Raw genomic sequence first — 23877 nt, 5'->3', positions numbered from 1 at the left:
TCCTAGCTGACAAGTATTGCCTATCTCAGGATCTCGACTCTCTGTTCACCAGGATTCAGCACCGGAGCCAGGATGTCAGAAGTGGAGTTTGGCACAGGTGTGGAGGTAGCTGGTGGAGAAACGGGTCGTCAGCTGAGTGTGATAACCTCCCCAGGACACGAAGTGGCAATAGCTCGCTACACTGTGTCCCCAGATCACCCACACCTCCTGCCCTTCAATCTTACGGCCTCCTTTCATAGTCTCACTGCAAGGTAAACAGGGTCTAGATCTTTTTTGACTTCTGTTTCATAGCTGAACTGAAAATTGTGTATGAACCTCCTGATTATCATTTTATGGACTTTAGTCTAATATATTTTTCTTTCTTTCCTGTATATCTTTGATAGAGAATATAGATTAAATCCTACTCTACTAAATTCCAGTGATTCAGAATTAAGGTTGAAGTTAACAAGCAATACAGGAATGGGTACTCTTGCACCTGTAGTGACCTTCAGAGCAGTTGCTCCCCCAACAACTGCAACAATTATGTCCAGGACTTCAGGCCCAAAAGACCAAAATATCAAATTCTCCTCAGAAGATAAGACTATCACATGGACGATATCACAGTTCCCAGGTGGCAGCTATGCACAGGCTTTCATAAGGGTAAGAATTGATTTCAGAAATACTTAGAATTCTTTTTTCAGAACCATCATTATTTTCAGCATTTTGAATGTTGGTTTGAAAAATCATTGATTTCTTTTTTTCCCAGATGGTGGATGCAGGTGGTAATGCTACCATAGATTCCGGAGAGCTGGACTTTGAGGTATCGCGTTGGGTGTGTTCTGGAGTCAGAGTAGAAAGAGTGAAGTTGAGTCCCGCCTTAAACAATGTCAGTAAATGGGTGCGATATCTCACTACCTCAGACAGTGTCAGCATTCGCCTGAGCTAGTTTTCCTATCTATGCATCAACAATGTTATTTTAAGTTGTTGTTTTTTTGTATGTAATGTTGACAGTACATGAGTTTATGATTGTTGTTTTTCAGTGGTTGAAAATTTTTGGATCATAAAAGAGTGTGTAATTATTGTGTAAATGTGTGTTATAAATAAAATATGAAAATAAAAATGTACTTTTTATTGCATATGTGAAAAATTGAAACAAGTAAATATAAATATAGAGATCAAATTTATCAACAACTTATTACATATTTATGAAATTTTTCATTGTAATTTTGTGAATTTTAGTCATATATGTCATTCTCTGCATGAAATACATTATTCTTTAATAATTAGGAAAGATGTCTTTAATATTTCATCTTGTAGATGACTTCTTGAAAATATATACAATTAATATATAACTTAGATCTCTTCTTACAATATCCATGGCTAGAATTAGAAATACAAAAAAACTCTTGCAACATACAAACAGAGAGACATACATGAGAACATACCATCCAGATTTACCCGAAACACACTATTAAACACATACAACTATGCAATTTACAAGGGAAGCAATTCTCTATAAACATCTACTTAAGAAAAAAAATCCCATTTTGCTTATATTGCATCATCAGAGCACAAATACTAGAAGGAATTCAATAATGTTTAAATTATACCTCAAATATTCTTTGTCTATCACAACTTGGTATTACATATATAGAATATTGCCATATCTAATCATTAACTAATAAAATCTTAAAAGCTACACATGCCATGAATAGAATAGAAACAAAATGTTTGCCTGAACAGTAAGTTGTACAGCATAATTAACGTCACACTATTTACAAGTAGCTTCATAGGTCTAACAAGTGAATTTGCCTTTTTTTTTATTTAGACAAATATAAGAAGGCTTTTGCATTATAAGTAATTCAATATTTTTTACAAAGTCACTGTTCTTGGAGTTAGCTTATGAGATACTTTAGTGCAATACCATAATAAACACAAGGTGTACTGACACTTCTTTCTGATTATCCATGTTAGGATTATACTACTTTTCTCAACTTCAAAAAGATCAATGATACAGCAACAAAATAACAAATCTATGCACTAATTGCACTCAAATTCTCAAGACGGAGGTTTGGAACACTTCAGGCATTACTTTCCCTGTTTCCCTCTTGGTCTTGGGGAAGCCTTATTACATGGTGATTTCCAGCAGAAGCTCCACGGGCGAGATGGCCTTCTACAGGTCTTGGTGGTCTAGGTACATCGTATAATGATTGTGGGTTTCTAGGATTTCCAGGCCTAGAAGGTTCTTCAGGAATGGATTGGGTAGTGTTCATATCATCCTGAAATGTGAAATGATGGACTGAATCAATGACCTAAATAGGCAGTCTATTGCAAATAGGAGCTAAGCTCTAAAAGATAGATTGCTTAATTGATTGTTTTTCTTGTTAGGTATTGATTCAAGGCACACGCTACTTGTTTTGTTTCTTTGTTTTACAACTACCTTAACATGTTCAGTTGCTGCCAAGTATTATATCAAAGTATTCTTACCATGTGGCTATTTAATGCAAGTGATGCTCTGGAGATACGATTCCAGGCAGCTGTCATACTTTCTAACAAGCTTGAGTTTTCTTCGTCTTCAGAATCTGCAAATTTCGCTTTCCTTTCTTGTATATCATCATTAATCTCAAGCTCATCTACGTAATTAAAAACCTCATCCATCTCACTTTTCTGTCTCTCCGTTCTCCTCCTGAGGCTGTCCAACTTGTCATCTGGAGCAGCTGTTTGTTCTTGCACAGGGTCTTGGTAGTGGCTGTCCTCTCCCTGGTCGATGTCTTCAGTCCTTTGTAAATCTCCGTTATAAGTCTCCTGCTCAGATTCATCATAAAGAATAAGAATAAAGATACATTTTAGTAGTCTGAAAGAACTATACACTATACAACAGGGCCGGCCTTGGGAGGTGCGGGGCTCAATTGGGAACAATTTTGGTAGGCCCAGGTTGTCAGCCAACTTGCACTAAAGTCTGCAGTGGAGCAGGCCCCCATAGGTGTGGGTCCCAATTGGGAGCAGTTAGTCTAATTGGCTTAAGACCGGCCTTGATTTATAGTATATCAATGACAAATCAGCGTTACTCAACATGATGTAGAATAATTCTGTGATATGTGGCATATTTTGTTCATATGAGTACATATATGTTGATCATCCTGTCACTCAACTCACCGATATTGTTGCGTAAATTTCTTCTCCATTGACATCCTTTTGCTCTACTGCTGATTGATCTGTCAGTCTAATCACTTCATAAGGTTCTGCTTCCTCTATGTCCCACTTTTGATTGTGCTGCAGGATTTAATGGCAGTTTTGATTATTTATTTATTGACTTAGTCTGTATTATATGATATGATTAGAGCTCTCAATGTCTTTTTTAATATCCTATTTTCCTTTTGATTATATTACCCTGTGATATCTTATCACTTCACATGTGAATGTATGCTAGACTGATTAATTTCAGACCAGACACATTTATTTAAGATGCAGAGAGTGCCACATATCTAGGGCTTGCTCACTTGCTATGATACTAGAGTATTTTTGTGTTAGTTTCTGTGTTTTGCTATATCATATGGCTTACACGTGCCACCTGGTAGACTTTCCTAATATTGCAAATTATTAAAATTGTAGTGTAGAGTCCATATGAGATCATTATGTGTATTCACAGTCTGACAGAAGTATTACAATTCTATGAGAGCACAAAAAAAAAAAAAAAAAATTCCTTTCGTTCACAATTACGGAAAGAAATAACCATCACAAACAAAAAATAAGAGATGGAAAAGAGGAATACGGCCAGTGCTTCCGGCTTCGAGTGCCACAGCACAAACCATCCATACTGGCACAGGGTCATATTGCAGCCGCTGCACTTGGTATGCTTTACCTCCCTCTTCCCATTCTGCCTCCGCTCCCTGCACCTCCGGTACTTTAGAGCCGGAGGTCAGCATTTTGCTATATGTCATCGCTTTCTGAAGTTAGGGATTAATAGGGACCGTGGATGGGTACCATTTAAGCCTTGCTTTCCTGCTGGTGCCAGAAAAGTGGTGCCATCTATGTTTGGGATTTTTAACTAAACATATATTACGGCAATTATAGGTAATTATAATGGTAATTTCCATCATCACTAAATATAACATCAAAAGGGGAAACAATAGATATACAGATACACATCACCCGAGCCCATGGTATATTTTTTATCGTCAACACGTTCACGTCACCCCGTATCCAATCGTTATGAATCTATGTCTCTTACCTTCTTCACACTGCCTTTGAAGGTACTAAATCCACCTTTAGTTCCCGTCATGATTTGGTGTCTCACACTCTGGTTGAACTTGAACGTACTTCCTTCTCCATGCTGACTATCCCAAGGTTCCCTATAGTCGGCACTAAAGGGTAAAAAAAATACATTGTCATTATACCCTGCCATTAGAAATTAAGTCCGGTAGAACATTTTTTTTTTCTACACAACCTAAACGCGTTCCTTTGAGATTGCAGCCCTAAACTTATATTCTGACATATACCCAGAGGACAAATATGAGCATCCATTGTAAGGAGGTTCTAAGAATGTAAAGTTACTAAGTAAATGATACTTGAAATGTTGATAAAATGGCAGAAAAAAACACTATATACAAAATACACATTCTTCCTAAAGTAGTTTATTTGCGTTTTGTATGTAAACGATGTCGAAATCCATACCTCTCTGACGGAATAGTCTCAAAAGGCATCATGGGACACGATTCCTCGTCGAAACCCAAAGGCGGCGTCGTGGTTGTCATGGCAATGGCGGGTAGTACGGGGATATCGGTGGGAGAGGAATGACCTGGGTTAACCTCGTTGCGATATTTGACCGTCGCTTTGAATCGGTGCCTCCGCGTGAGTTTTCTGATTAGGAGAGCGGCTTCGTCCTTGCCTAGGGCTTCAGAGTCCATGGCTTCGTCTCCGTCATCGGTTTCCCCTGCCGGAATAGTGGATGAACTTAAATGTGGTGTGTGTGTGTGTGTGTGTGTGTGTGTGTGTGTGTGTGTGTGTGTGTGTGTGTGTGTGTGTGTGTGTGTGTGTGTGTGTGTGTGTGTGTGTGTGTGTGTGTGTGTGTGTGTGTGTGTGTGTGTGAGAGAGAGAGAGAGAGAGAGAGAGAGAGAGAGAGAGAGGAGAGAGGGGGGGAGGGAGAGAGAGGGGATAAAGATAGATTGATAGATAAAGAGCATGAAAAAGTGTGTGTGTGTATGCAGGTGTGTGCCTGTCTGTTTTACCTGTACCGTGAACATATTCGCATATAAACCAACCACCCACAACCATACGATACGGCCACTCTCCAAACCTGCTCCGTTATCCGCATCGATGTCCGGAGGGTCTGTCAGCGGCGGCCAGCTCTTGAGATCTCGGAGTTCGGCCTCGAGTTTGGCGTGAGGAGAACGAGGTCCGCAGGTCTTCTCCAGCCAGGGTATCACGCGATCTTGGATTACGCCGTATAACCACCAGTGCTGAAGTGGTCGTTAAGCAGTTGATGAATAAGAAGGGATTATATTGTCTGTATGGAAGTTGGGGATGTGGCTTTGATAGGTATTTTTTGAAGTATTTATATCCCACGCCCACTCTCACTCTCACTCTCACTCTCACTCTCACTCTCACTCTCACTCTCACTCTCTCTCTCTCTCTCTCTCTCTCTCTCACTCTCACTCTCACTCTCTCTCTCTCTCTCACTCTCACTCTCCCTCTCCCTCCCCCTCCCCCTCCCCCTCTACCTCCTCATCAACCTCTTCCCCATCTCTCCCATCCCCCTCCCCCTCCAACTCCTCAACCTCTTCCCCCTCTTCCCCTCTCCCTCCCCTCCCTTCCCTTCCCCTCCCCTCCCCCTCCCCTTCCCCCCCCTCCCCTTCCCCCCACTCCCCTTCACCCTTCACCCTTCCCCCATCCCCCTCCCCCTCCACGAATGCCCTAACTCACCTCCCAGAGGAAAGTCAAGCCCCCATAGATAATGGCGACAAGGAAGATCATGGCAGAGAAGCTGGCGGAAGGAATGGCCTTGAAATTGAGCAAATCAATCATCCATTCTCCCTTGTAGAAGTTGATGAAGATGCACAGCACGGTCGAGGCTAGCAGGTAGGCGGTCAAGATGTCTGATGGAAGACGGAGGGATATCTAGAGGGGACTTTTAAACCAAGTATTTTGTGCCTTTTCTGTATATATATATATATATATATATATATATATATATATATATATATATATATATATATATAATACATATTTATATATATATATATATATATATATGTATATTTATTTATATATATATTTATATATATTTATCTATATATATAATAAAGAATATATATACCTACATTTATATATATATATATAAATATATATATATATATATATATATATATATATATATATATATGCATGTATGTATGTATGTATGTGTGTATGTATATATATCCCTCTCGGAAAAAAATGCACCAAAAAATCAATCACAGAAATTAAACATATAAATTTACGAGATTATGAGTTTAAAAGAAGTCATCAATTTAGAGTTCACAAATTAGGGATTTTAATCACCTGATGAACCGGTTTCGAACAAACGAATTCATTAAAATTAACGAGGCATGCAAAAGGTATAGCAGAACCTACAGTTAGTATAGATGGGCTTCCGATACGGCGCTCCATGTGAGAATACTAAAGCACAGATGACATATGTATAGTAATTGATGATGATGAGTTCCGTGTTTTCAAAGCTGGGTTTCGGCGGATTCTCGAACGCTCCTTGCTCGGATGGGTCGAACTCGAACGGGACAAACCTAGAAAAGAACGAGTAATATGATAACCGACGGTGAAACAATTAAAAATATATCCTTTTCCCTATGTCGTATTGTTTTATGTTCGTATACTTTCACAAAACTATAAAAGGAGTAAGGCATGCTAACTAACGATAAAATGATCAACTCTATAAATTTTCTCGTACATGGTATTACTTTTGGTTCATAAACTCTCACTGTGCTCCAACGGAACAAACGTATGAACTGAATAACCGTATAACAATAAACGATACAACAATATCTATAAATTGCTGTTTTCAATACTTTCAACATAACACAAAACAAACCAGGGTTGCACGCGGAGATAGAACAGCATCAGCCAGTAAACAAGCGTCTGGAAGATGAGGAAGGAGAAGATCGAAGCCGCGGGAAGAAAGGTGAGAATGCGCCTGGTCGGGGGTCGAGGCACAAGGCGGTCGGTGGGGCCCGTGTACCCCATCACCAGCACCGGGATTGTGGCCAACACGAGGTCCATGGTCACGTATTGTTCATCTGAGGGCTCCGTGAAGATCTGTTGGTTAGACAAACAGGGAATGAAACTTCGTCGATTTGGTACCAGAAAGGAGAGAGAGAGAGAGAAAGGCATGCTGTTTCGACATATATATCATATATTCCGTCCATGACTTCGCGTTCATCGCTGCACACCAAAGAGCCACACGAAAGCACATCCTCACCGAGAAGTGGAAGACGACGCAGATGAGCGCACCGAACATCGACGCGACGTTGTACTTGAAGGCGGCGAAGATGGAGACGAGAGTGGCTCTGCCTTCGAGGAGGAGGGTGGGGACGCACGTGATATCCTGACGACGCGAGGTGAAGGGCGCGGCCACGGAAGCTTCGGCAGAGGAGAGGGAAATGCCCGTGTGAGCCACCTTGAGGGCGCCGCAGTCGTTGCAGCCGTCTCCGCACATCGCAACTTGGTGACTGGTTGAAATGCATGGTTGGATAAGTGGTTACTGATTATTTTCTCGAGTTATTGGGTGATGTTTTGCGTAGTTTGAATATAGTCACTTAGACTAATTCTTCAACAGGATCGTACTGATAAGTTTCTCTCACAAGTGAAGAGAGTTATAACATCTATTCACTTTCAAATGTCTATCCATCCACTTTTGCATTCATTAGTTTTCTTGTCTTTCCTTTTATGAATATATTCATCGAGTCATTAACCTGATCATCATTTCATTCACTTGTATATCAACATCCAAAATGTATTAAATCAACCTTGTTTGCAATATAGGATTCGTGAAACTCAGACCCACACACACACAAACACACACACACACACACACACACACACACACACACACACACACACACACACACACACACACACACACACACACACACACACACACACACACACACACACACACAAACAACAACAACAACAACTCAAACACATACACGCATCCTGAAACACACACTCCTCACCCCTGATCCTGTAGAGCCTCAACCACCGTAATTTTCTGCTCCGGCTTCATCCTGGCGAAGACCCTGCCCTTGTGCACGAGGCGTTGGAAGAGGTCCTTGTCCAACCCTCGGTAGATGAGGTCAAAGGTCTCCCCGTCGGTCGCTAAGGCGTAGTTGTCGTTGCGGACGGATATGACGCTCCTCTGGAAGATGGCTTTGAGTTATGAAGAGATATGTTTTTGATGTTATTGTTGTTGTTGTTAGCCCCGCTGAGGGGGTTGTGTTCTTGCCGGTGTTTATTGATTTGTCATCAGGATTACAATGAAAGTTTTTTGGCAGATTGAGAGGTAAGTTTGATTTGATTTGATGTTGGTGGTGAGCCAGATCAGTGGCCGGATCTAAGATGAAGTGAAAGGTTCTTTGTAACTGCAAACATCAAGATAATATTAGATCTGATTCTGGAAGGAAAATTCACCTTCGCCCCTTCCTTCCTGTCTCCCCCTAAGGACCAACCTGATTGCGCAATCCACCGTCGTAATCAGCATCGAAGTAATAGACCTTGAGGTGCTGAGCTGCCTTCGCTGACGCCGCTGCATACTGCGCTTTGACGACGATCATCTGGCGGCCAGCGGAGACGAGGCCGCTCTGCCGGGCCACGCTCAGCGCCGTCAGGAGGTTGTCGCCTACGGGAGTTTCCGGTTTAAGAGGGAGATCGGTTTTGGGATGACTGTAGGTGACTATGGGATTTTTAGGTTTGGGTGATTCTGTACTTGGATGTGAGATTTTGGCTTTTAATCTTTGTTTTAGGTGAGCATACATTCAAAATTTTGGTTTGGATTTCTATTTTAGGAGAGCCTAGAGAGCTTATTTTAAGTGAGCATATTTTTTTTAGATTTTGGCTTTGTAGCTATATCATAGGAGACCTTGCAGATTGTGAGTTTACTTTTTAGATTATGGAATACGCCTGAATTCAAAAGTGCGTTGTTATATGAAATTCATTTTATCAAAAGATCATTATATGAAAACTTTTTTATGATATTTTGTAGCTATTTATCTGATTATCTTTTACTACTATTGTTCAGTCTTAAATAATTATAATGGTAAAGGTAAATTTGGTTCATATAATAACAGTGATACTAATATATTAATATTAACAGTAACAATAACAATAGTTGTGATAATATCAATGATAATAATGATAAAAATATGAAAAATCAAGGCAAAATCTGAAATAATACCAAAATGAGATATAAAATACATACTTACAATGCCATGGAGTTTATGTAATTCCAATGAAGAGTTAATCGAAATTATTAATTCTCATGCATACCTTTCTTATACAACGCAATCCTAAAGCAAGTGGTGAGAACGCAACCACCGACTCACTCCATCGTACCACCAAACTCCCTGGGCTCTTTACCTGTGATCATGACAGTGGTGATCTCAGCCTGGTGGAGAGCAGCCAGAACAGGAGCCGTCTCGACCTTCAGTTTGTTCTGCAGGAGCACCAGGCCCAAGAACATAGCTCCTTCTTCGAGAACTTCGCGTGGGGTTAGATCCACCTGGAGTTCATTTCGTCTATTGGTTTCGTGTATTTTGCTTACTGATTTCGTTTATTACTATTATATTTTTGTATAGTTTTGCTGTCTTTATTTATATCCCAAAAAGATTAAACTATTTCAAATAATAGATACCAAAATGTCACTATTAGCGAGCCACGTGTATGTATATGTAAACAAACCTTCTCCCACTCGAGTCCTGACTGAAGAGTTTTTCCCGCGACAGCTACGACTCGAAGTCCTTGCCTCGTGTACCACTCCAGGGCCGCCTCGACGATGCCCGGAACTGCAATGTGGCGAAATTTGATGATTGGTAAAATCTACTGTGTTAATACAAAGACGTGGAAACACAACAAGCAAAATCAGCTAGTTGACTGGCAAAATGCTCTCCAGTGTTGATGAAATGGCAGAAAAAGCCACTATGCATAAAACATATTTATTTCAAGCCCTCAAAAACTATTGCAATTTAGATACCTCAACCCTTAAAGTTTCTCATCGCACTTCTGTAGCAAGCTGATTGACAGATAAAACCGTTATGCACAAAACATATTTATTAGATGATGAGACTACAGTTTCGAAATCTACCACGCGAAAGGTGAGCCTGCAGTTTTCGCCAGGTGAACACCCTCGGCGCAACCTGGTCCATACCTGTCCTACCTATTCCATCCCCTGCTCCTCCTGTGAAAAGCAGTACCTCGATGAGACCGACGCTTGTCTCTCAGCACAAGTAAGCTATATCCAGGGGCCACACTAACAGCGCTCTCTTCGTTCACCAGTGGAAAACGGGCCACCGCATGGATTGGTCAGCTGCCCGCATTCTGTTTCCTTCCGCCGATGTCTACGCCCGTAGACTGGCTGAATCCTCCCTCATCAACAGGCTTCCTATTTTCAACCTCAACAGTGGCTTTTCTCCTGCCGAGAGTTTACTTGCGTCCCGTATTCTTAGACTGTTGCCATACTCCGGTCACTCGTCTCACATACCGCCAGACCCGGGGACCTGACCTGACCTGCCTCGATACTGGTCACTTGCACGCTCCTGCTTCGTTTCCGCTCACGTGTCCTAGCCTGCCCTGCTTGTACCGTATTGCTTCACTTTTTTCAACCTTATATACCTGTTTCTATCCTTTCTCCTCAGACCTGAAGATGAAATCCAGGTGAATTTCGAAGCTATAGTTTCATCCTCTAATAAGCATGTTTTGTGTATATTGGGTTTATCTGCTAATCAGCTTGTTACAAAAGGGAGATGAGAAACTTTGAGGGTTGAGGTATATAAATTGCAATCGTTTTTGAAGGTCTGATATATATGCATGATATATGTACATTTCATATATATTTATATATGTATATATATATATATATATATATATATATATATATATATATATATATATATATATATATATATATATATGCGTGTGCGTATGCGTCCGCAAGTCAGAGCACCTGTGTCGGGGTGGCAGAGCGACGCCACCTTCTCCGGCGCGCCCTTGATGAAAACTTCAATGGCGGGAGAGTTCCTCCTTCGTGTAATGACCGTCGTGCGCTGCTCCTTGGACTCGAAGGGGAAGGTCTTGAGTACGGCGACCTCGTGCTCCTCCGGCAGCACATCCGCGCCCGGCGGAGGCTGCACCCGCAAGAGAGTCACCATGCCATAGTCCTGGCTCTCTGCGGGGTCGGATTCCAGAAGATTCTGATAGGCGAGGGTGGAGGGATCAGGTTAGCCTTGGGCAGGAAAACAGACGTATGAAAGAATGATGCTTCGTGATGTATTTGTGGATTTGTGGATTTACTCGTAAAATTGAAAACAAATTTGAAGATAAGTATTGGTGAGGACTAACAGCGACGAGCTATTTTTATCTATGTAAACACTTTTTCCACTTCTTTTTCTCAGTAAAGGCAGCATTCACATGCTTATTTTGTTTTTACTGGTAAAAATACAATTTTTAATATTCAAAGTATCTCACTGACTAAAACCCGCTAAAAGGAATGATAACGGAAAAGATTACATTACAAGTGTCTGTTCATTTGGAAGGTTCTACCCTAAAATTTTGAACAACTACCAAATAGTGACTTGAAAGTATTAAATACAATTTTTGTCTCAAAATTTCATTTCTAGGTAATTCATCAGAAAAAAAAATTTTTTTACATGAACACGCTGTATAAGATGTACGACATATTTTTGCCTCACCCATCCGATGCCGCTGAAGATCTTGGTATCAATAGGGTAACCGACCAGTTTCCCGTTAATGGAGGTGAGGGAGTGACAAGTCGCGAGCGCCCTCGTCAGCGACTGCTCGGTCTGCAGGTGTGCCACGTCTTCGATAGGAGAGCCCATGTCTCCGTCAGTGCATGGTATAACGCCGGCAAGAGCAAGGTCGTCTTCCGTCAGTGTTCCCGTCTGCAATATAGGCCTATATTAAAGTCTACTTCTTTATGGTAACGGCGAATTCATTGCTTGCAAAGTTCTCCTCGACGCAACTTAAATAAGTGATAACATGAAAATGTGTATCTAATGAAAACAATGAGACTATTATTCCAATCCTTTCTTCTTATTGACGAACATCCACCCATAAACTTTTGAAGTCTCTTAAAACCCCCGAATCTTCCCTAATAGATAACCCATCAGACCCCTTCTACATGCAGGAGACCCCCACTAAACCCATTAAACCCCATTAAATTCCCTATTAAGCCCCTTCGCCCCTATTTAGCCCCCTAGCCCCTATGAAACTCCAAAGGTCCTATAAAACCCACTAGGCCGCAAGGAAACCCATCCTCCCTAACCTTATCAAAGCACACAGTATCGACGGAGCCCGAGAGCGAGATGTAGTTCGACGAGAGGCAGTAGACGTCCTTCCTCTTGAGCCTCTGTTGCGTGCAGGCGTTGATGGCGGTGATGGTCGCAGGCAGGACGGAAGGCACCACGAAGGTCACGAGGTCCAGCGACAGGAACACTACGTCCCAGGCAGCCTTCGTCGGGGGAGATAATTTGGGAGGTTCTGGTTTTGTTTCTGTTTACTTTTCAAACTCTTTCTCTTTCTCTCTGTCTCTGGTTCTCTCTACTTTTCTCTTTCTCTTTTTCTCTTTCTCTTTCTCTTTCTCTTTCTCTTTCTCTTTCTCTTTCTCTTTCTCTTTCTCTTTCTCTTTCTCTTTCTCTTTCTCTCCCTCTTTCTCTCTCTCTCTTTCTCTCTCTCTTTCTCTCCCCTGTCTGTCTCTAAGTCCTCTCTCTCTCTCTCTCTCTCTCTCTCTCTCTCTCTCTCTCTCTCTCTCTCTCTCTCTCTCTCTCTCTCTCTCTCTCTCTCTCTCTCTCTCTCTCTCTCTCTCTCTGTCTATCTGTTGAATACACTATTTTACCATGCTTTAGTAGCTCGCGCGCGCGCGCGCGCGTGTGTGTGTGTGTGTGTGTGTGTTTGTGTATGTGTGTGAGTGTGCGTGTGCGTGCGCGTGTGCGTGTGCGTGTGCGTGTGCGTGCGTGTTCATGTATATACGTGAAGATTCCCTCACCCTGATCTTGGCCCACTGAAACAAGCTCCACACCATGGCGCCGAGACCGATCAGCAGGAACACCCCGAGCAATTTGAGGAAGTCGCCATAGAAGTGGTGCTCGATGGGCTTCGGGAACAGGATGGACCTGACCAGCTCCCCGCGCGCCGTGTAGAACCCTGTTTTTGTTTTTTGTTATTGTTAGTATTATCATCATTATCATTATTATCATTATCATTATTATCACGGTCATTATTTTTATTTTAATCATTGTTACTATTATCATTATGATCATTATTGTTATCTTTAGCATTTAGCATTATTATCCTTATTATTTTTATTATTATCATTATTACTATTACCATCATTATCATTAATATCTTCATCATTATCATTAGTATCTTCATCATTATCTTTTCTATTATTATTATCGTTATTGCCTTTATCATAATCATTATTAATATTATGACCATTATCATTATCAATATTATCATCATTACCATTATTATTAGTATCATCATCATTGTTAATGTTAATCTCATTATTAGTTATCATATCTAAGATATATCGTGTGAATCACCTGTGTTAATCATCACAACCGGAATGATCTTGTGACTCACCTGTGTTAACCATTACAACCGGAATGATCTTGTGACTCACTTGTGTTAATCCTGGCAACCGGAATGATCTTGTGACTCACCTGTGTTAACCATTACAACCGGAATGATCCTGTGACTCACCTGTGTTAATCATTACAACCGGAATCATCTTGTGACTCACCTGTGTTAATCGTTACAGCCGGAATGATCTTGTGACTCACCTGTGTTAACCATTACAACCGGAATGATCTTGTGACTCACCTGTGTTAATCGTTACAGCCGGAATGATCTTGTGACTCACCTGTGTTAACCATTACAACCGGAATGATCTTGTGACTCACCTGTGTTAATCATGACAACCGGAATGATCTTGTGACTCACCTGTGTTAATCATTACAACCGGAATGATCTTGTGACTCACCTGTGTTAATCATTGCAACCGGAATGATCCTGTGACTCACCTGTGTTAATCATCACAACCGGAATGATCTTGTGACTCACCTGTGTTAATCATTGCAACCGGAATGATCCTGTGACTCACCTGTGTTAATCATTACAACCGGAATGATCCTGTGACTCAACTGTGCTAATCACTGCAACCGGAATGATCTTGTGACTCACCTGTGTTAATCATTGCAACCGGTATGATCTTGTGACTCACCTGTGTTAATAATTGCAACCGGAATGATCCTGTGACTCACCTGTGTTAATCATTACAACCGGAATGATCTTGTGACTCACCTGTGTGAATCATTACAACCGGAACGATCCTGTGACTCACCTGTGTTAATCATTACAACCGGAATGATCTTGTGACTCACCTGTGTGAATCATTACAACCGGAACGATCCTGTGACTCACCTGTGTTAATCATCACAACCTGAATAATCTTGTGACTCACCTGTGTTAATCCTTACAACCGGAATGATCTTGTGACTCACCTGTGTGAATCATTACAACCTGAATTATCTTGTGACTCACCTGTGTTAATCGTTACAACCGGAATGATCTTGTGACTCACCTGTGTGAATCATTACAACCGGAACGATCCTGTGACTCACCTGTGTTAATCACCAATACCGGAAGTTCCTTGCCGCCTCGCACTTGCAACACCTCGGTCCCGCTGTAGAGAAAATGGCGCTTGTGTTCCTCCTCACTAAACATTGTATCGTCTTCCTTGGGTATCGCAATCTGGAGGAGTTTGGTTACTATAATGGAATCTCTTTGTCTTTCTCTCTCTTTCTTTCTCTTTCTCTCCCTCTTTCTCTTTCTTTTTCTCTTTCTCTTTCTTTTTCTCTTTCTCTTTCTCTATCTTTCTCTCTCTCTGTCTTTCTCTTTCTCACCCCTCTCTCTCCCTCTCCCCCTCCCGCTCCCCCTCCCCTCCTCCTCCCCCTCCCCTCCTCCTCCTCCCCCTGCCCCATCACCATTATCACCAATACCATCATCACCATCATTACCAACACAATCATCACCAACACAATCATCACCAACACCATCATATCCATCACCATCATCGCCATCCACTCACCTTGGTAATGGGCACAGATTCCCCCGTCAGCATAGCCTCGTTGACGACCACGCTGCCTTGGAGTACGACCGCGTCCACCTCCATACGACCCAGTCCGTCGGAGATCAGCATGACGTCACCAGGTACGAGCTCCCGGGAAGACAGCCTCATCTCTGTGGTTGAAAATGGATGGAGGTTTTGCTTTAATTGATTGTTTTTACACTTGGAGGGTTCGGTCTCTATCTCTACCTCTATCTCTTAACTCTTCTTCCCTTCTTCCTCATCATCACTAGTTATAGCGGTAGTTGCATTAGTGATGGCAGCAATGTGTGGCTGTAGTAGTATTTGGTATTATTTTTATTCATTTATTTTATTTTATCTATTTTTATTATTTATGTATTTGGGTATTATCTTTATTCATGTGTACTCATCATCAGCAACATCTTCAACGCCATAATCATTACCGGAACATTAACACATCACCATCATGACAGTTACCATTACCATCGTGACAGTCAGTATCTTCTAGCAACCTAGCCGAGACAAGGTAATTAGAAACTAAGTCTTTGAACTCCCTTGGTCGAAATACTAATATAAAGATGGAAAAGTCAGGATAAACTCTTCGGGATACTCACTCCGATCATCCCTCAACACGGTAACTTGCGACTGGGATGTCACCGTCTTTCTCAGGGCGCGGCTTTGCTGTAAATCACAGATAAGGAAATATATGTATATATGTGTATATATATATATATATATATATATATATATATATATATATATATATATATATATATATTAGAGTTTTAAGAAAAAATATACAGTCATATGTATCTGTAGCTTCAATTTATTCGAGGTGAATTGTTTATGTCATTATCACTAATCGAATTCTTAACATACATGTTTTTTGCTTAATTATACACATGCATTAATCAAACCTCAAACACATATGTATCTATATACATGCAAATATATACATACATATATATAATATATATATAAATATATATATGAATAAATAAATATATATATATATATATATATATATATATATATATATGTATATATATATATATATATATATATATATATATATATATATATTTATATATATATGTATGTATGTATGTATGTATGTATGTATATGTACATATAGGTAGATAGACAGACAGACAGATATAGATAGATAGATAGACATTCATATACACTCTATCCAGCCCACAGCATAACATAGGAAAAAAGAAGAATCTCACCATAATCATTACAAAAAGTTTTAAAATAAGGAATTAATCCCACGATGCTATCCCTTTAATAAAGAAAGTAAAGGACATTGCACTTAAAAAAAAATTCAAACAAAGGACATTGCACAAAAAAAGTGACGTGTACAATCTTTTCTAAGAGAAAGAGCACTCCATGGATTAATTGGGCATTTTTCTTACGCAGAATAAAAGGGCACTCTCATTCTCCTCCTCATTCTCCTCCACCTCCCCCTCCTCCTTCTCCCCCTTCCCCTCCCCGTCTCCCTCTCCCTTTCCCTCCCAATCTGACTCAACCCCCCCCCCCTGTACACGTCCCTGTCTAAAATGTAAGAATCTTTGCCAAAACATCATGAATTTATCATCTTCGAGGTTAATAAAAAGGAAAAGCGTAATACCACGTATAAAAAAGTGATATGTGCTAATAACGTACACCACAAGCGTTTAAAAGAAGTAATCATGTTTAAGCAAGAAATATTGATCAACAAGTAAGGACATTGTATAAATACTATAATTATGATCCTGATGATAAAGATAAGGATGATGGCCTAATGAAAATGATCATGAAAATAATAATGACTAGGATGACTGACAATGACGGTGACAATGACAGTGACAATGACGGTGACAGTGACAATGACGGTGACGGTGACAATGACGGTGACAGTGACGATGACGGTGACGGTGACAGTGACAATGACGGTGACGGTGACAATGACGGTGACGGTGACAATGACGATGACGGTGACGGTGACAGTGACGGTGACAATGACGATGACGATGACGATGACGGTGACGGTGACGATAACGATGGCGATGATGATGATAATAACTCTAAGAATATAATAACAAGCCATAACAAACAGGAAATCGAATGATCAATCAACAAACTCAAACATCGTGACAAGCCCTCATAACTTCAACTCAAAACTAAAAAAAAAGAAAAAAATCAACCCCAAAAGCAAAGCTACAAAAAACTAAGAATCGCCAATTACCTGGATTCGTTTGTACAGCAAGTATGCAAATGACAGCAAGGCCAGAGACAGGAGACCCAGACCTTTCTTATAATAGCCTTGTAAACACCATATCATTACACCGAACACTTGGAACATGTAGAGCGGAATGTATGTCTGCAAAGTGTACAATGTTACATGTTATTTTTGAGAGGTGCAGTACATAGAGCGGTGGGTTATTTTTGTTTATTAGCCTGCGGGGTTAAAGTTTTTGTTCTATTGGCCAGAGGGGTTAAAGTATTTCTTTTGACTGGACTGCAGGGTTAAAGTTTTCTTGACTGGGCCGCGGGGTTAAATTTTCTTTTATCGGTCTGTGTGGTTGATGTTACTTTTTATTGGTATGCAGGGTTAAAGGTATTCCTTTTTTCGCCTTTCTTCCTTATTAAGGAGTGTGCATTGTTGGTGTTATTAGTGCTCTCGTTGTTTATCATCATTATCATGTTATTATCCTTATTAGTATTATTGTTATTATCACTATCATTATTATTATTTACATTATCATCGTTGTCGTTGTATTTACCACCAATAACAGAAATACTAGGAAAATAAGCACAAATAAAAATATTGGCAGCAATGAAAGTACTAACATTACTTATTTGTTTTGTTTTGTTTTTTTTTCTGTATTTTTTTTTTTCAACTTGCGTCTACATCAAAGAAGACAAAAGGAATAAATCTGTCGACCAGTGGAATGGCTCTCAAACTAACCACGGGCCATGCCAATAAAGACCCACATGCATGCACACACACACACTCACTGCTGTGCTACTACAACCACCAGCAAGTAACTACAGGCATATTTTGGCGAGCATATTCTATCTGGATTTCTTGCTTGACATTGGTTGGACGTATTCTTGAGAAGTACTTGACATGAAAGCAAATGTTTCAAAAATCAAATCAAACTTAGTTAAACAAAACGGATAAATGAATAAACAATTAGATAAAATAAAAGAAGTTTATCAGACAGCATCCGAGCAACTGAATGCAAGAAATCTGCAAGACATGCGGCCGAAACAAGCCAAGAGATGAGACCCGAGCAAGTTCCTGGGGCTACAAAGGCAAACGTGCACTTCTGAGGTCATGCTTTTCGAGGACCTACCCGGCGGGTCTCCCAAACCATGATGGTTATGGTGACTACAGAGAGGACGGCAATGCAAACAGCAAACAGGTAGTAGGCTTGCATACACCATAGGATGACGGTGTATGCTTGGAAGATGTAGAACGGATTATAAGCCTGTAGGAAGCGTTATCTATTGACTAAACAATTTGTATCGTTGCCGAAGTCAGTCTGTCAGTCTCTCTCTCTTTCCTTTCTCTCTCTCTCTCTCTCTCTCTCTCTCTCTCTCTCTCTCTCTCTCTCTCTCTCTCTCTCTCTCTCTCTCTCTCTCTCTCTCTCTCTCTCTCTCTCTCTCTTTTCATACATGTACGATCTGACCATTTGTCTGCGGCACTGATTGGTTAACACGAAAACAAAGTTTTATATGGATTATAAAAAATATGCGAAGGATTTTCCTATTTTAATTACACTCACAAACGCAAACACACACACACATATATATATACATATATATATATATATATATATATATATATACATATATATATATATATATATATATATAATATACATATTATATATATACATATATATATAATATATATTATATATATACATATATATATACATATATATATATATATATATGTGTGTGTGTGTGTGTGTGTGTGTGTGTGTGTGTGTGTATGTATGTATGTATATGTATGTATGCATCAATATATGATATACATACGTATGTGTGTGTTTATTTAACTATTCATAAACCTATGATAATATCGGCACGAAATACAACAAACTCCACCAAACACTGGCCTGTTGGACGATCAGTTGCCAGATAGAGAGAATCTCGATCTTCATGAAGTTCTCGCCGAAGAGCGTTTTCTTGGCCTTCGCTGTGGGTTCGCTGAGGCCGCTCGACTGCCTGTGGAAGGTGTTGAAGGTTGTTCCGTGCTCCAGGGGCCTGTCGTGGAGGAGGAAAAATTTGAGTTTATTTCCTTCATTGTCCATACAAATAAGAAAGGGAACGAAGGTCGGTTGTTTGGCGGGACTGCTTGTTTGGGAAAAAAAACGAGGGGATTCGTATTTACTTATTTACTTTATTGTTTTGTTATCATTGTTATTGTTTACTTATTATTCCCTTTATTCCTCTCTCTAATGGATTTTAACCAGAATGGAGGGCAAGCCGGAATTCTGGATTAGGATAAGTTAACTTTAATTTCTCCGTTGACAAGTGGACTATCAAGAAGAACTAGGCTACTACTCTTCATCCTAAAAAGACAAATAAAATTATACTTCTGAAAAACAAAAATCGAAAAATGTGTACCTATATAAGGCAATCGGTGACCTAACCTGATCTTACCTCAGCCTGACGAAGGTGCACGTCGCCTCGTCCCACACGTACTTGATCTTCTTGTTAATGAAATACACGCGGGAGTGAGTGCCCTTTTGGCCATCGACCTGTACCTCCTCCCGGACCACCTCTTCCTCCCACAGTTGGTCGTATATATCCTGCAGGAGGTCAGAAAGCATTATTTCTGGTCAGCGCCAGAGGGGGTAGCCTCGTTCACCTTTGCCGTTCTCTCTCTCTCTGCTTCTCTCTCTATCTTTGTCTCTGTCCCTCACTTTCTCTCTCTCTATCTCTCTCCCTCTCTCTCTATCTCTTTCTCTTTCTCTCATTCTATCTCTCTCTATCTATCTCTCTCTCTATCTCTCTCTCTCTCTCTCTCTCTCTCTCTCTCTCTTTCTCTCTCTCTCTCTCTCTCTCTCTCTCTCTCTCTCTCTCTCTCTCTCTCTCTCTCTCTCTCTCACACCACACACCCTCCACCTCCCCTCTATCTCTCTTCCCTCTCTCTCATCTCTCTCTCATCTCTCTCTCTCTTCTCTCTCCTCTCCTCTCCATTCTCCTCCTCTCTCTCTCCTTCTCCTCTCTCCTCTTCTCCTCTCTCTCCTCTCTCCTCTCCTTCTCTCCTTCCTTCCCTCTCCATCTCCCTATTCCCTCTCCTTCCTTCCCTCTCCATCTCCCTATTCCCTCTCCTTCCTTCCCTCTCCTTCCTTCCCCCTCCATCTCCCTATTCCCTCTCCTTCCTTCCCTCTCCATCTCCCTATTCCCTCTCCTTCCTTCCCTCTCCATCTCCCTATTCCCTCTCCTTCCTTCCCTCTCCATCTCCCTATTCCCTCTCCTTCCTTCCCTCTCCATCTCCCTATTCCCTCTCCTTCCTTCCCTCTCCATCTCCCTATTCCCTCTCCTTCCTTCCCTCTCCATCTCCCTATTCCCTCTCCTTCCTTCCCTCTCCATCTCCCTATTCCCTCTCCTTCCTTCCCTCTCCATCTCCCTATTCCCTCTCCTTCCTTCCCACTCCATCTCCCTATTCCCTCTCCTTCCTTCCCTCTCCATCTCCCTATTCCCTCTCCTTCCTTCCCTCTCCATCTCCCTATTCCCTCTCCTTCCTTCCCTCTCCTTCCTTCCCTCTCCATCTCCCTATTCCCTCTCCATCTCCTTTTCCCTCTCTTTCCTTCCCTCTCCATCTCCCTATTCCCTCTCCTTCCTTCCCTCTCCATCTCCCTATTCCCTCTCCTTCCTTCCCTCTCCATCTCCCTATTCCCTCTCCTTCCTTCCCTCTCCATCTCCCTATTCCCTCCCCTTCTTTCCCACTCCATCTCACTATTCCCTCTCCATCACCCTATTCCCTCTCCTTCCTTCCCTCTCCATCTCCCTATTCCCTCCCCTTCTTTCCCTCTCCATCTCCCTATTCCCTCTCCTTCCTTTCTTCTCCATCTCCCTATTCCCTCCCCTTCTTTCCCTCTCCATCTCCCTATTCCCTCCCCTTCTTTCCCACTCCATCTCACTATTCCCTCTCCATCACCCTATTCCCTCTCCTTCCTTCCCTCTCCATCTCCCTATTCCATCCCCTTCCTTCCCCCTCCATCTCCCTATTCCCTCCCCTTCCTTCCTTCTCCATCTCCCTATTTCCTTACCTTTACAAGCAGCCGCTTTGCCTCGCTGTCATCGCACCTCCTGTGAGTCATCCACAGCTTGATGGAGGGACGCCATGTTATCAGGATCAGCAACAGCCCTCCTGTCAGCACAGTCAGCAAGGCAGTCAGCAGCAGCTTCCGCACGTCTAGCTGCCATCCTATGATTTGCTGAAAGGTATTGGTCATTATCTGGTTGTTACTCTTTTATGGAGTATCGAAAGAGGGAGAGAGAGAGAGAGAGAAGGAATTATAATATTAATAATAATGAAGATGGTGAAAATGAGAATAGTAATAATGATAATGATAATATTGTAATAATGATGATACTATTTATAATAATAATTAATATCACCAATAATGATTATCATACTGTTAATAATGATAGTAATAAAAATGGTAAAATATAGAAATATGATAAAAAATAAACAACAACAATGATTATGATAATGATAACAAAAATTTTATTATGATCATTATAATCATTATAACGATGTTTATGATGACATTAATGGTAATGATGATAATAACATAACTATGATATCAATAATGATTATGATGATAAAGATAACAATGATAGCAATGATAATGATTATGACAATGTTCAGAATAATAATGATAAGGATAACAATGATATAGTATTAATAATAATAATGATAATGGTAATTGATAAGGATAATAACAATAATAATATTGATAACAATTACAATAATAGACAATAATGATAATAATTATAAGGATAAAACGATGATTATCGTTATCATCATTATAATGATAATGATAATAATGACAATGATAATAGTTTTGATAATAAGGATAATATTAACATTACCAAGGATACCAGTGATAATAATGATTATCATTAGTATCCTTACTATTGTTAACATTATCCTTATTATCATAACTATTAGCATTGTTATTATCATTATCATTATCCATTTCCTTACTATTATTATAATACTAATTGTAATAATGGTAAATATATTAAGAATAATAACATTAATAATGATAATAGCAGTGGTGATAATAGCTTTAATCCAAATAGCGATATAATAATGATAATAATAGTAATGTTGATAATAATGATGATAATAATAGTAATAATAACGATGATCATAAAAAGAACAATAACAATAATAATGATAGTGATGTTATTGATATTCATAATAAAAATGATGATAATGATAATAGTGATTAGCATTGTAATATTCATAATAGCAATAATGTTAACAGAAAACAACTTTAAAAATTATAACGCATGGAACGATAATCATAATCATAATGATGTTAATAATAATGATGATAATGATAACAATAATGACAGTAATACTGACAGCAATATTAATGATTATGTTAATAAAAACATAGTAATGATAATAATAATGATAATAACAATTATTATAATAATGATAATGAAAATATTCATATTAATTATAATTATAATTATTTTTTTGTATCAATAACAATGATGATGATAATAATGCTAACTAGAAAGCAGCAACAATAATGATAATAATAATAAAAAATATAACAATGATGATAATAATGATAATAATAATAATAAAAATAATAATAATAAAAACACCGATAATAGTAATAATGATGATAATGATAATAATAGCAACAGCAATAGAATAGTGACGGTGATGACAATAAAATCAATAATAAAAAGGATAATAATGATTATGATAATGATAACAATAATAACAACGACAATAATAATGATAATGATAATAACAATGATAATGAGAATGAGAATAATGGTAATAATAGGAAAAATTATACCAATACTAATAATGATAATAATAATAATAGCAAAAAACAACAATACTGATAATCATAGCAATAAATAAGAAATATTAATAGCAAAAATAGTAATGATACTAGTAACAAAAAATAAGAAGAATAAGAATAGTAATGATAATAATAATGATAATACCAATGATAGAAATAATAATCATTATTGTTATCACTTTCAACATCATGAGTATTGTGATCATTGTCACAATCATTAAAATCACAAATATGATGATACTGATAATAATAATGACGATAAGAATAAAGGATGATGATCATAATGATATCAGTGGTTATGATAAAAGTAAGGTCAGTAATAATAAGGGTAACGATGATATACAAACAATGATAATGATTACAGGTGATGATGATAGTGATGATTATAACGATGATGATATTAGCAAAATAATTACGATAATGATAATATTGATAATAATGATAATGAAAATGATA

At 39.5% G+C, this 23877-nt stretch overlaps 2 protein-coding genes across 12 annotated transcripts in view; one reads left to right on the top strand and one right to left on the bottom strand.

Moving 5' to 3' along the window:
• LOC122250671 (AP-4 complex subunit mu-1) overlaps positions 1-1099 on the top strand; it is a 7070-nt gene extending 5971 nt beyond the window's left edge. The window contains exons 7-9 of the mRNA XM_043012221.2: positions 53-251; positions 420-639; positions 746-1099. Of these exons, the coding sequence (XP_042868155.1) occupies positions 53-251; positions 420-639; positions 746-925 (599 nt within the window). The 3' untranslated portion in view covers positions 926-1099. The remainder of the gene's footprint in view (positions 1-52; positions 252-419; positions 640-745) is intronic.
• The window catches only part of LOC122250669 (polyamine-transporting ATPase 13A3), a 27406-nt gene continuing 4622 nt past the window's right edge, over positions 1094-23877 (bottom strand). For 8 of the 11 annotated variants that reach the window (XM_086555922.1, XM_086555929.1, XM_086555921.1 and 5 more), the window contains exons 3-27: positions 21631-21798; positions 20015-20163; positions 19468-19615; positions 17583-17717; positions 15967-16033; positions 15353-15504; positions 14886-15015; positions 13247-13404; positions 12527-12712; positions 11934-12143; positions 11189-11435; positions 9928-10031; positions 9607-9748; positions 8700-8869; positions 8208-8389; positions 7451-7700; positions 7064-7287; positions 6592-6758; positions 5902-6074; positions 5276-5438; positions 4654-4912; positions 4211-4343; positions 3136-3252; positions 2467-2784; positions 1094-2258 (exon numbers count right to left, since the gene is read on the bottom strand). In XM_086555922.1, coding sequence (XP_086412048.1) covers positions 2061-2258; positions 2467-2784; positions 3136-3252; positions 4211-4343; positions 4654-4912; positions 5276-5438; positions 5902-6074; positions 6592-6758; positions 7064-7287; positions 7451-7700; positions 8208-8389; positions 8700-8869; positions 9607-9748; positions 9928-10031; positions 11189-11435; positions 11934-12143; positions 12527-12712; positions 13247-13404; positions 14886-15015; positions 15353-15504; positions 15967-16033; positions 17583-17717; positions 19468-19615; positions 20015-20163; positions 21631-21798 — 4350 coding nt within the window. In that variant the 3' untranslated portion in view covers positions 1094-2060. Of the gene's footprint in view, positions 2259-2466; positions 2785-3135; positions 3253-4210; positions 4344-4653; positions 4913-5275; positions 5439-5901; positions 6075-6591; positions 6759-7063; positions 7288-7450; positions 7701-8207; positions 8390-8699; positions 8870-9606; positions 9749-9927; positions 10032-11188; positions 11436-11933; positions 12144-12526; positions 12713-13246; positions 13405-14885; positions 15016-15352; positions 15505-15966; positions 16034-17582; positions 17718-18696; positions 18832-19467; positions 19616-20014; positions 20164-21630; positions 21799-23877 lie in introns of all 11 variants that reach the window. The other 3 variants (XM_086555931.1, XM_086555932.1, XM_086555924.1) reach the window with 2 other exon arrangements.

The sequence above is a fragment of the Penaeus japonicus genome, unplaced genomic scaffold, assembly GCF_977035675.1.
Source record: "Penaeus japonicus unplaced genomic scaffold, GWHDUDI00000001_assembly GWHDUDI00000031, whole genome shotgun sequence".
Classification (NCBI taxonomy): Eukaryota; Metazoa; Arthropoda; class Malacostraca; order Decapoda; family Penaeidae; genus Penaeus; species Penaeus japonicus.
Note: the sequence above shows the minus strand (reverse complement) of the source record. Positions and strands in the feature narration are given on the sequence as shown.